The sequence below is a fragment of the Mustela erminea genome, chromosome 11 (assembly GCF_009829155.1).
Source record: "Mustela erminea isolate mMusErm1 chromosome 11, mMusErm1.Pri, whole genome shotgun sequence".
Taxonomy (NCBI): domain Eukaryota; kingdom Metazoa; phylum Chordata; class Mammalia; order Carnivora; family Mustelidae; genus Mustela; species Mustela erminea.
The window spans coordinates 1,462,318-1,476,154 of NC_045624.1; the positions used below are offsets into that span (position 1 = coordinate 1,462,318).

At 47.3% G+C, this 13,837-nt stretch overlaps 1 protein-coding gene across 6 annotated transcripts in view; it reads right to left on the reverse strand.

The window, feature by feature from the left end:
- Nucleotides 1-13,837, reverse strand: part of UBE3C (ubiquitin protein ligase E3C) — a 109,009-nt gene that overhangs the window by 64,382 nt on the left and 30,790 nt on the right. For 5 of the 6 annotated variants that reach the window (XM_032304263.1, XM_032304265.1, XM_032304260.1 and 2 more), the window contains 5 exons: nucleotides 12,685-12,838; nucleotides 12,064-12,284; nucleotides 11,334-11,488; nucleotides 8,018-8,205; nucleotides 2,103-2,189 (listed from right to left, as the gene is read on the reverse strand). In XM_032304263.1, coding sequence (XP_032160154.1) covers nucleotides 2,103-2,189; nucleotides 8,018-8,205; nucleotides 11,334-11,488; nucleotides 12,064-12,284; nucleotides 12,685-12,838 — 805 coding nt within the window. The remainder of the gene's footprint in view (nucleotides 1-2,102; nucleotides 2,190-8,017; nucleotides 8,206-11,333; nucleotides 11,489-12,063; nucleotides 12,285-12,684; nucleotides 12,839-13,837) is intronic. The other variant, XM_032304262.1, reaches the window with a different exon arrangement.

The following is a 13,837-nucleotide window of genomic DNA, read 5'->3' on the forward strand; positions in this document are numbered from 1 at the left end:
ATGCCAATTTCAGAAAAATCAGGCATTTCAATTTTTTTTCTTTTTTTTTTAAATATTTTTTTTTGTTTATTTGACAGAGAGCTAGAGAGCGAGCACAAGTAAGCAGAGCGTCAGGGAGAGGGGGAGAGAGGGAAGCAGGCTATCTGCTGAGCAGGGAGCCTGATGTGGGGCTCGATCTCAGGACCCTGGAATCATGACCCGCTGAAGGCAGCAGCTTAACCAACTGAGCCACCCAGGCGCCCCCATTTCAATTTTTAAATCATATTCCAAAAGTAAACTCAAGAAACTCACATGGTAGTAATACAATCCTAATATATATCCCATTGTAAGTTTCTTGAGGGCCTTTAATCAAACAAGTAAGCTGAAACCCAAATTCTCAAATTGGTTTTTAAGATATGATGAGTTTTAAAAATTTTGCATGACTTTACAAACTTATAAAGTAATTCTGATGGTTTACTGTAACAATAACACCTCATTTTTCCTTCACACACCGCGACCCCAGCTCCTCACCAAGAGACAAACGCCATCAACAAACAGGCCGTCATCAGGCCGAGCCGCGGCGGGGCTCCACCGCGGAGTGCAAACACTCCTAGGCCAACGATCATTTCCTATCCAGTGATCCCTGATCTTTTCCACTAAACAAACCTGTCACAGGCCAAGACTGGCATGGTCATAAGTGGCGGAAAACCACCAGAAAAACTAACAAAACATACACAAAACCTTTACATTTTAATTTGAGAACGAAAGGGTGTAAAAGAATGTTCCGGACATGAAGGCATTGCAGGTCTCTTTCTAATCCCTGCTGCCTCTCCCTCTTGTTTCCCCTTCACAAGCGCCCGCAGCTGCTGTGGCGTCATCACTCACTTTGGAGGCAAGGACATTAAATGAAGAAAACCAGGCACGTCTCTCAAAGCGATGCTATTCATAAACCGACATTCCCTTTTATTATGAGCCTGTGTAGGTCAGTGACCTGAAGCCCGGCTCCCGCTGCACAGCAGTGAGCCTGAGACAAAGCGTCCGGAGCAGGCGTCCTTTCTGACGCCCCCGTCTGACACCACATGCCGCAGACCCAGCCAGCTGAGCTCACAGGTGGGACACCCCACCCTCATACCCCAGAAAGTCTTCCACTGCCTGTCAGGAAAGACAGGGAGGAAGGGACGGAGTGGGGAGAGGCAGAGGGGAGGGGGCGACAGAGAGAAAGACTGAAGGACACTCCCTTCCCGACTCTTGCCCCAACACTGCCAGGTGTCTTCCTTCAGGGACAGGCAGCAGGCCACCGCAGTTACCGGCACAGCCAGCGGCACTTTGCCAGTTCCGTCTCTGGTGACCTGAGCGTCACGCTCGTCTTTTCCTGTTACAGCAGAGAGGAGTTCCCTTGGACTCCTGACAGAGGACAGAGTCAGCGAGGCACTAGGCTAGGTCAGCTCACCACAAAGCAAGTCTGAATATTAAATTCTCTGTTTAGTACACATTCAATTAAAATATGTATATTAAAGATTCCAGACTTCAAGTTACATAATGATTCATATAAGAAAAGTCAAATTACAAGGGCACCTGGGGGGCTCAGTGGGTTAAGCCTCTGCCTTCGGCTCAGGTCATGATCTCAGGGTCCTGGGATCGAGCCCCGCATCGGGCTCTCTGCTCAGCGGGGAGCCTGCTTCCCCCTCTCTCTCTGCCTGCCTCTCTGCCTGCTTGTGATCTCTCTGTCAAATAAATAAAATCTTTTAAAAAAAAAGTCAAATTACATAAATAAAAAGTTTTAAAAACCAACTTCTAAAACATTTAATATGTTTTAATGTCTGTAATGGGTTAAATTTGCTTCAACTCTGTGTTTTCACTATCAAAACATTTGAAAGTCACATGGTTTTAAAAAGAATACAGCATTAAAAACAAATTTACTGTCACATAAAGCCATATTTTTAATGTATATGGATAAACATGTATAAAAATGGGCTTTAATTTCTTTTTATGAAATTGAGACCATCTAGAATTTTTCTTACATACAATAAGTAGTACTTTAAAACACCATCTTAAAATATTTTCACTTAGGTTGCCACTTTCCATGTACATAAGCTCAGTTTGTAAGTCCGCGTGACACGTACCCTGTGATCATCCGTGTTGTCATGGAAGAGATGAGAAACCACAGGTGTCTCAGAAACCTGGCATTAAAGGCTAAACTGTAGAGAAGCCTGGAAAGGGAATGGAGAAAAATAAGTGAGAATAAGTAGATACTCATTCAATATATTTCTTCCAAATTCAAGCAAGCTATAAACCGAAGAGCGTGTATGATTCAGAAAATGTCTGTATTAAGCCCACAAAGAGCATACTTCCGGCTCCAGGCTGCCCACTGGGGCACGTGGGAAACATTCTGGCCCCACGAGACGAGCAGGCCGCAGGCCGCAGGCGCTGTTCCGGAGCTCGGCAGCCCTGAGCCGTCGCCGTGAGCTCCACCCCACGAGGAAGAGATGGGCTGCGGGAAAGTGCAGGCTGAGTGTGCTCATCCTCTGGGTACAGATTACACTAATGTGTTGCAACATTTTATGGTACTAATAGTATTATTTTTCTACATTTAAAACTTTTTAAATAGGAATTTTAAGTAACCATTCTTGAAACAAACACATAAGAACGTGTGTATGTGTGTGTTTAAAGATTTATTTATTTGACAGAAACACAGTGAGAGAGGGAACACAAGCAGGGGGAGTGGGAGAGGGAGAAGCCGGCTCCCCGCCAAGCAGAGAGCCCGATGCGGGGCTCGATCCCAGGACCTTGGGATCATGACCTGAGCAGAAGACAGAAGCTTAACCCACTGAGCCACCCATGTGTCCCAAAGACATGTTTTTTAAGGCTTAACTAGTATCTCAAACAGAATTCAGATCTAAAAGTAGATTCTAAAGGTTTTTAAAAACCCTCCTGTATAGTATGAATTCGATTAAAAAGACTAAAAATCTCTGTGGATAAAGGGTAGATGTTTAGGGGTGCCTGGGTGGCACAGTCGGCTGAGCTCCCAACTTTTGGCTTGGGTTGTGATATAAATATCCTTTATTATTAAAAAAATTTAAGACATAGTTCAGTTTGCGGCAACTTGCCAAACAATATCTCTTCACAGACCCACTGAGAACCCAGAGAAGCTCCAGAAACAGCTCTGTTCACTCAGCGTTCTGGTGTCAAAGCCACACCAGGTTCCAGAGACAGTGCCCTTTGTCTTGACATCTTTGATCTAAAAATGAGCAGAGTTAGGACACCAGGGGGGCTCAGTGGGTTCAGCGTCTGCCTGCAGCTCCGGTCATGATCCCGGGGTCGTGGGACGGAGTCCGGCATCGGGCTCTCTGTGCAGCGCGGAGCCTGCTTCCTCCCTCTGACCTCTCCCCTCTCATGCGCTCTCTCTCTCTCCAGTAAATTAAATCTTTAAAAAAAATAAAATTAAAAATGAACAGACTTGAAAACTGAACTTTCCCTCATACTACAGTGTCCCTGGGATGAGGAAAGCAGCGTTCGTTCTGTGGATGCTTTCCTCGCCAGTCCTGAAGGATGTTCTGTGGATGCTTTCCTCGCCAGTCCTGAAGGCTACTGTTAAGAAGGACACCTAAGCAGATGAGTATAGGTACACGTGTGCTTGTTCCAAGTCTACCTGTGCCTCCTGCGAATCGGCTGTCACTCATAAACGTTTACAAAATTCTCAAAAGTTTCAAAACTCACCTACTGCAAAGTCTGACCAAATCAAGACCACTTACTAATTTGATGTGTCTAACAATAATGATTATCAATTAGTTTAGAATCTATATATGACTTCAAAATAGATTTAATAATAAAATCATGATGTACTGAAATGTTTAAAAGCTCACAGATCTTATTTACTCTCTATTATAGAAAATTCTAACATGAGTCAAAAGCAAATTAAATGTATTGATTGGACTGAAAGTATCACTGATGAAAAAAGCTAGCATGAAATCATAGGCAAAAAGTAAATTTCTCTCTGTAGGTATCCAGCTTCAATACTTTCAGAAGAAACTATAAAAACTTGTTTATAAAAACAGGAGTGGTATAATCTGCAATATACAACAAGACACAGATCTGTGCTTCCCCACTAACGTCACGGGCACACTCATGCTACCTCGGGCTATCCCGGACAGGAACTGTGAACCAGGGCTGAAGAAAGCACGCGGCCGCGCTCAGAACACAGGACAACAGCCATGTGCTTCCAGACAAACAGCTGTCTAAATCGTGATTCATAACATAAAACAATTAAGCTGGCTCATTCTATCGGTTTTTGGTAGAGAAATGCAGCACATGTTGCAATAAAGCTGACCTGTGAGGCCTTGTGAGTGGATGTACTTTCAAGAAAACCACAGGAAGATAATAGCAACCTTTGTGATGCCCAAAACATTACTTTCAAAAATTCCATCTCAGAGGTTCTAGAAGTGCGTGCGACAGAGGAGCTGAGGACCAGGAACAAGTCCGAGCGGCCGCGGGGCTGTGAGCCCCACTCCTGACCCAGCCCTCCCAGGAAGCGCCTGCCATATAATGAAAATGTCACGGAAAGTTGGAATTACAGGCGACATCTCAGTGTGTGACTCAGGAAGGCCTCTGACAGGATAACCTCAGTGTGAATCTCACAGACGACTGAGCCAGGAAAGAGAATTCAGGGAGGAAAGAAGCGTTTTGGACAGAGTCTAGCAGAGGCCAAGGGCCCGGCCTGGAACGCAGAGGAGGCAGAGAGCCGGCGCGAGCGAGGCCGGGGCAGAGGTGACCGGACACTTGATCAGTGAGGGGGACACAGCCTGGCAGTGACTGAGGAACCCGAGTCTTCTCCTGAAAGCTAAGGGGACGCCCTCGCAGGTGTGTGAGGAGGACAGCGGCCGGGTCACGTTTCTGACCGTTCAGCCCGGAAAGCAGAGCACGAGCACGTACACGCACGCGTCCCGGCGACGGCCTGTCTGCACCATCACCACGGAAGGAGCGACCGCAAGCCCCAGCCAGTCCGTCCAGCAGACTTTCTGTGGCGCTGCGAGTGGTCTGTGCTGTGCTAGCTAACAGGGCACTGGCCAGCCATACGTGGCTACCACGCACCTGAAAGGTGCCGAGCTACGTGGCCAAGGAACTGGGTTTACACTTTCACTGTAATTAATTTCAAGTGAAGTAGCCACGTTTTGCTAGTGGCTCCCCTAGTGTAACCCCAGGTTTTGTCGGAATGTGCTGAACTCAATCTCACGGAGCGGGTAGGGGTCTCGGTACAGCCCATTAAACTGCTAACAGGAGTCTGGAGCTCCAGAAAGTGGCTGGAGCCTATCGTCCAGAAAACCGACTGAGTAGGAAAAAAATAAAGAAACTAAAGGGAAAGGAAGTCAAAGTTGAGGAAGCACTGAAACAGAGTAGAGAAGCAACAGCAAAGGGAAAGTCGTGAGAACAGTGTCTGCAAAGGTAGCAGGGGAGGGGGTGTGAGGAAGGGCAGCTGTGCAGAAGGACACAGAGGGCTGGGCTTGTGGGGTGCCCTGTGGGGTGCCGCACCCCCCACCCCCCAGGCAGGGCAGGGTGAGGCGTGGCCAAAGGGAGGGCACACAGAAGGGCACAGTCCTCAGCTCTACGTGGAACACTTCCCAGCAGCACAAAGCCGCCTGATGACACACTAACACCTCGCCTGCCAGCGCAGAGTCCAAGTCAGCCAGGGTCAATGCTCAGCACCGCACGCGGGCTGCCCTCGCGTGTCCACGTAAGTGCCCATCTCTCGGGTTTAGTTCTCTGGACACTGGAATACTGCCTTCTTGTGTTCCCTCTCACAATGCAACCACAGTATTCATAGTAAAGATAGTGAATATATTTTCTTAAGGAAAAAATAAATTTTATATCCAAATATTTATTCAGAGTCCCAAGTCCAATGGCAAGATTTATGAATTTTCTCCCATAAAAGGAGCTGGCAATTCATTTATTACTTTTCTGAAATTTAAGTAATTCCCATAATCTGAAACTCAAAACCTATCAAAGACCACACACTAAAGGGCGCCTGGGTGGCTCAGTCAGTTGAGCGTCTGCCTTCAGCTCAGGTCATGATCCTGGGGTCCTGGGACTGAGCCCCACATCAGGCTCCCTGCTCCGCGGGGAGTGAAATTCTCCCTCTGCCCGCACCCTCACTCATGTGCTCACGTGTGCTCTCGCTCTAATAAATAAATAAAAATCGTTAAAAAAAAGTACAGTGAGAAGTCCACACTCTCCTCCACTCTTGACTTGCCCAGCACAGACATGTAAATAACCAGCTCTATGACTTTCCTGCGTATGATACAAACATACATTCCCACTTTTCTCACCATTCTGACACAAAAGTAAGTTATTATCCACTTTGTACCGTAGTTTCCTTTTTACAGTTAAACATGTACCTTGGAAATCTTCCCACACATCAGTGTACAAAGGGTCTTCCTGTTCCTTTATACATCCTGACAATGAATGTTAGACAGGAATGAAAACTGCAGGGCACCTGGGGGGCTCGGTCCGTTGAGCGTCTGACTCTAGATTTTGGCTCAAGTCATGGTCCCAGGGTCCTGCGACTGAGTCCCCAGTCGAGTCGGTCCCTGCGCTCGGTGTAAAGCCCATGTAAGATTCTCTCCCTCTGCCCCTCCCACCGCTAGAGCAAATGCATAAATCTGAAGATGCCGCAGAAGCAGTAGCAGCAGACGCAGAAGAAGAGAAAGAAGAAATCACAACTGCAGATCCCAACCACGAAAGAGGGACTCGCATGGGCTCAGAGGTGCTGATAGGGCATCATCGGCCCTGAATTTATTAATCATCTTTTAAATACCTTAAAAAAAACACCAAAAACCTGAAAGCAGTGAAAATCGAGCGTAGTTAAGGAAGTCTACCTGCTTTCACGAGCTCTGGGAAACATTCAGGTACTTAAAAGCTGATGTATTTAAACCATAAATGAAATTCCTGGAGTAGTTTCTTAGAGGAAACAGGTGCAGTAGTCGTAAAACCAAGGCTCCACATAAAGCTCCTTTCCCCACTAAATACCCTTCGGAAGCCGCTCACTGGTGAAGCCCAGACCAGGCAGCAACGCGCTGAGCTGCAGGGGTTACAGCCTGCAGCGCGGACGCCGCACTGCCATCAAAGCCCGGTCCTGGCCGAGCTGCTCTGCTCCCGAGATCTAACGTCCCGCCCTGCCGCAATCAGCCCACAGAGAGCCAGGTCCCCCCGGAGGGAGCGCCTCCCCTGCCGCCTCACTTCCTCCAGGGGCAGCAAACACCAGGGTGCTGGGACAGCGCGGGCCGGCGGGCTGCGTGCGGCGTCCAAGGCAGGCTCGGCCGGTGGTGTGTCCTCAGCGTGTGGCCCGTCTAGGCAGGCTGCTTTCCTAATCAAGACACCAGCTCTTTCCACACCACAGGAAGGCACTTTATAGAAACAGCAGAGAGCTCTTCGGGTGACCTCAACGGTCGGATGCAGAGCGGGCCCCAGTGTGGGGAGACGGAGGCTTTCAGCAGGTCGTCTGCGACCGTCCGTCCCTGCGCTCCCCCTCAAACCCCATGACCCCTGCAGCGTGCGCTGTGAGGTACCTGCCACGTTCTCTGGACACCACGGAGCCAGCGCTCCAATGACAGAAAAACCGTTCAACGCTGCGGTCCCACTTACTTACGTCAGCACACGGGCCTCATCCTGACCTGGGCCTGTCCCCTCACGGGCCCGCTGCACAGCTGCCCAGGGCGGCCCGACGCCGGGCGCGCCGCGGGAGCGCCACATCCGGGGACACGCGGGCTCCGGGAGGCAGGCTGGGTCCGGCACTCGGAGAGGGGCCAGGCCTCAACCGCAGCCCGCGCTCGGCCCGCTAGGGAAACGCGCTCGTTTCATTTACTACACGACAGGCCAGGGAAGCGGAGCCCAACAGGACCAGCTGGTTTAGAAAAGAAAGACCAGCGGTCGTTCTCCAGGCACGGTGGCACCGCGGGAACCTCCTCCATCGCGCCCCGGGGGGAAGCAGCAGCCCAGGCCGCCGCCGGGGCGCACACCGCTGTTCTTGCGGCCCCGCACCACTTGCCTGACTCTGGGCACCGCCATCCGGTGCTGCACCATGAGCGTGTGGCCAATGGACGCCATCAAGGTGAAGGCCTCCTCGCTGGCGGAGTCCCTCCACACCAGGGCCAACAGGGTGCTGGTCTGCTGCTTCGTGTCCAGCTTCTTGAGACACTCCTCGGTGATGTAGGGCACCGACAGCCGGCCGTCCTCCTAAACACAGCGGGCAAGCTGCTCTGAGTTCACGACGGTTGGGCGGCAAGGACCCGCTATGTTGCGCAGGGGATCTGACTCCACTCCCCCGAGAACACAAAACAGGCCTGATCTAAAAGTGGCCCACATCACAGCGGGCACAGCCATTAAGGTACTAGGAAACCTTCTAGAGTTCCACCCACAGTCGTCTGTATTAGGCACCAATTTTACCCAGCGTAACAACACAGGAACTGTACATACTCAGTTTTTGCCTCCTGATAGGACAATATTTCAGTACTGACATTTCAGGAAAAATTAATTTCATATTTTAGATACCACTGTACTAAGCATACATGTGTGGGAATATATTACCGTCTAGCAGAATTTCCACTGGAAGCTATCTGGGAGACGACAGTTAAGCAAAAATAGTCAGAATATTAAATATTTTTTTAAAAAATCAAATAAGATACATTTTATATCTTACTTTCTCTAAGGATCTGATTCACTGAGCAAAACCTGAACTAAGCTGCTGTGTATTCATCTATATGGGGAATTCACCAAAGACACATGCTTTTCTCATATATGTGCACGCATACTCAAGTGTTCGTGAGTATGAAAATACATGCGCAACACTGGGTGCTACTGACGACCCTGTCTGGAAACTTGCATGGATAGGAGTTATGTCATCGACAATCATGTACAAAATAAAACACTGCTTTAGATGAAAGTAATAAATTCTACCTGCCAAACTTGAATCCGTAAGTAACATGCACGGGTACTACTTTTGTAGTGTCATACTTAAATTATACAGAGACCTAAGTGTTTAAAAACAGTGAAATCTGACTCTGGAAAAATCTCTTTCAATCAAATTAGATTCTACATAATGATCACAGGAAAGAAAAGGCAATATATAAGCAATGGACAAAAAGATCTGACCAAAAAATAAAGATTTCAAGTCAAATCTGTTGAGTACCTGGCCTACAGCTGGGTCACTGGTTCTGAACCCAAATGTGGACAGGAAAGGAGACGTAACAAACATTGCGGGGGAATAATGAAGAGAAAAAAAGAGAAGCAAAGGCATCAAGTCACATACCTGTAGTAACACAGACCTTAAATCCCTTGTATATTAAGGGAGAAAAATAAAGTGGAGTAAAATTTCCTACAACTATAAGTAACAAAATTAAGTTGCACTTCTTTTTTTTTTGCAGTTTGTCAAAAAAACTTTAACGGCTTTGTGGGATGCCCAGCCCAGGAGACGGCTCACACACCAAAGCCTTACACTTAGAAACTTCGAAATCGAAGTTTTATGTCATATGCATCTATAGTCTTATGGACTTTAGAAAAAATTTTAATTTAAACTGAATTTAGTTAACACACAGGGTGTTACTGGTGTCAGGGGCACAGGTCTGTGACTCCTCAGTCCTACAGCACAGCCAGCGCTCCCGCGATCCCGGGGCCCCCCTCCATGCTCCTCCCCCGTCGCCCCAGCCCCCCCCCCTCCGGCAACCCTCAGTTTCGTTTCCTAGAGTTGAGTGTCTTACGTCATGTGACTTCACTCCTATGTGGGATTTAAGAAACAAAACAGGTGAACAGGGGGGAAGGGAAAGAAAAAGATAAGATAAACAGAGATACGGTGTCCTTTCCCTACGTGAGAGAAGTGTAGCCACAAGCCAGCGAGCCCGAGTGTTCCCTCTGTTCCCGTGTCTCCCACTCTGCTCCTGTCTGGGACTCCCGAACATCTCTCCAGTGGGGGCCGCCTCAGCTCCACGTGGGCACCAACCATACTGTGTACAACCATTTTAATGTCACAGCTTCTCCAGAAAGCTACTCCGTATTTGAGGAGTGTCGTCTAAGAACACGTTTATGTACATTCCATCTACAGAGTCCCACTTTGTTTTGTTTTTTAACGATACAAAAGAGTCCCATCTTTGGGTGCAGTTCTGAACTCTGAAAGATGCAAGACTTGCAGCTTCCACCAAAAACACTCAGTTTTGCCCTTTTGTGATCAGCCCTCCCTCTGGCGGCAAGGGGCAAGGCCTCATCCGGTTTTTCTTATCGGTCCTTTTCCGTCTCTGCTAATGACGCTATTTGTACTGGAGGGCGTAGTACTAACACATCCTTTCACTTGGCAAGATCCTAAAGATTTACTTCCCCTGGAAAACCTGAGCCCTCTAGAGTGCAGTCCTTCTGGGACTGGACTTAGTATTAATCAATGGGAAATTTCCTAACAAAAAAATTTTTAAACCCATGATATCTGAACCTCAAGACATTTCAATTGTGTAATTAAGAGAAAAAGCAGCAGATAATATCACGGAAATTATGTGTGTATAATGCAAAGCTTTTTATCCCTTGAAAATAGCAAACCATGCTAGGTGAGAAATGGGACAACGGGTGCAGAGATTATACACGACAATAAACTCAAAACTCGTTTTCAAATACATCATAACACCTGTCATCTACAAAACTGCTGAAAAGTAACAGGAGACATTACTTGGTGTCCACAAGACAGGGCAAGGAAGAACTTAGCTTTCTCTCCCTTTGAGGCCGGGAGAAGGGGAGGGTGTGTGTGGCTGCTGACTGCCGAGGGTTTCTGTGCAGACCACGCTCTCCCCGCATGGGGGAGGCTGCAGGGAGACAAGTACGCTGAGAGACCACTCAGCTGGACACCACTTTAAACGCGCGAATTTTATGGTAAAGTGTATCGCCATAAAGCTGCTATAAAAAAAATTCTTAAAAATAGAACAATGCTTGTTACACAGTAAGTGCCCTTCCTGAGAACTAGGAACTTGTTATTAGCCTTTAAACCCAACAATTTCACTTGGAGGAAAATTTCCCAAGTAACAGTTAAATTACTATACAGCGTGGCCTGCCGTGCATGAAAACCCACATAATCACGTGACCCACATACACTTGGTCGGAGAAGGTGTGGAAGAGAGGCCCAACCCCCAGTCGCGAAGAGGGGCACGTGTGGGAAGAGCAGAGCGGCCACGGAGCAACCTCGTCTGCGGTCTGAATGCTTTATAACAAGAACCCTTTGAGGCGCTACTTATATAGTTGAAACTAAGGACGGACACAAAGTCCGACCCCCAGATGAGGAGGAGTGGGGTGCAGTGTAATCCGTTCGCTGGCCCCGGCCCTCAGGAGCTCACCGGGGCGCTTGGCTGCTTGTCTGCCTCTTCAGCCTCATCTTCCGAGTCGCTGGCCGAGTCCGGACAGCTCGCGCCGGCAGGTGCAACTGGGAGCTGAGACAGAAAGGTGCGGAGCACCCTCAAGTACACCAGCAGTCCTTCCTCGGAGAGGGTCCCTTTGTAAGACAGTCGGTCGTAATATCGGATTAGAAAACTTGGGTATCACTTTTCTTATATTCAGAGAGACATTTCTGACCACAACTTCTTATCAAAATTACCGTAATCCATGCACACATATATGTGTCAACACATCAGAGAAAGAGGCTGTAATTCTAGAATGCGCACACATCGGAAGTTTGGCATGAATGGGGACAACAACCCTGCACTCACAGTTCTCCCATTCAACTTTAAAAATTTTTTAATCTGTGTGGCCTTGTAACATATCTGAATCAGGCCCCCTTTTTTTCTTACTTAAAGTAATGTCTACCCAAGGTGGGGCTCAAACTCACAACCTGAGATCAAGAATCACATGCTCCACTGATAGGAGCCAGCCAGGCACCCCTGAATTGGGACTACGTGCCTAGAAACTTTCCCCAGGGACACCGGCTAGGACACAGACCTTCAGCAAATACGCTCCCCCTGCAGAGGCCACCCTGACACGGCACACCGGCCCCTGGCGTCCCATCTCTGGACTTGCACCTGCTAGTACCACACGTGCGTGTTCAGGCAAAACACATCTTGTATCTCATACCCAGGTAATGCTCGCCAACCGTTAAGACAAAGAAGAAGAGCCACGGTGCCCCACTGCTTGTCTTGGAGCACCTGCTCTCCAGTAACAACAGTGCATTCAGGAAGGGCTCGTACGGGAAAGCAGCGTGCGTGTCCGCTAAGGCTGGAATGATGAAATGGAAAATCTGATCTGTGAAAGGTGCTGCCAAAAGCTCCTCAGTGAAGGCGCTGAACACTTGCTGTCTGAAAAGAAGAGTGGAAGCTTTTATCGAAGCATACTGTTTACAAAATCACTGATTACAATTAACATGCAAAAAATATTCTTCTCAAAATTAATGGAAGCTAAGCATACGATATCAACTGAAATTAACTGATTTTGTGCCTTTCCTATTGAGGAAAGTTTTGCCATGTTTTCCTATCTTTCAACAGCTACTAGAAGACAAGAAAATAACCAGATGATCAGAATCATAAATTTATATTAGCGTACAGGCCAAACAGAAATAGTCAACTTTTTCTTTAAACCGAGTCACACTAATACAGTAAAAATCTGACTTTGAAGTCTATATGTAAAATAGCATCCGTGTAAAAGTTACTGTTAGATACAGAACCTGTGAACTTACAAAATCAATTACCCCACTCTTACCTTGCACCTTCTGGACAGGAGTTGTAAGTAAAGTGCAATGGTTTCAGAACATTCTCTAGCAAAATGTTTGCTATAGGAACTCGAGATAAATCAGAATATTCAATACTTGATGGAAGCTTGTTGTTAATTAACAAATAGAGAGATCTATAATACCCTAAAAGAAAGGAAAAACACATACTTAAAATTTGGCACCTTAATCATAATGAGAAAAAAAAATGGGTTAATTTTAAAATGCTTTTTATAAATCTGCATGGGTCCAAATTTAATTCTTCTTCAACTTTCCTTTTTCATTAAATGTTACTAGTTAAACAGACAATGGCCCCTATTTTTAAAGTTTATTAATTTTTTAAAGTAATCTCTGCACTCAGTGTGGGACTCGGACTCATGACGCCGAGATGGAGAGTTGTACACTCCACCCACTGGGCCAGCCGGGACTCTCTTCCACTTTTTTTTTTTTTTTTTTTTTAAGATTTTACTTATTTATTTGACAGACAGATCACAAGCAGGCAGAGAGAGAGAGAGGAGGAAGCAGGCTCCCCGCTGAGCAGAGAGCCTGATGTGGGGCTCGATCCCAGGACCCTGAGATCATGACCTGAGCCGAAGGCAGAGGCTTAACCCACTGAGCCACCCAAGCACCTCTCCCTTCAACATTTTTATTAAGAAAAAGTTAAATATGTATGTAGTCTGAAAAGGTATATAAGCTCCATCTGCCCATCACCCACTCCTCCATTCACTGGGAAGCAAATCTAAAATAAAATTATTTCAGTGTGTCATCAAAGGACTTTATTTTTCTTAAAAATGCCATATGACAGCTAAAATAAATTAATAATTCCTTGCATCTAGTCAGTGTTTAAGTCTCCAACTCTGCTTGCAATAAATTTCATTTAACTGGTTTGCTTGAATCAGGATCCCAGTAAGGCCCAGGTATTGTGATTGAAGAATTTAACCGGCTCTGTGGTTTTCCTGAGCACGCTGAGCTCCTGGATATGGGCACACGGAAGCATCCGCCATAGCGGTAATCCTCATGGACTCTCACGCCATCCTGTCTTTGGGCAACGGGGTGGGCTTGGCAGGCCCTGAGCTCTCCCACTCATGGAGAGCACCGCCAGAACGCCTGTCCTCATCTGCGGACCAGAAGCCAGGACCTGCCACT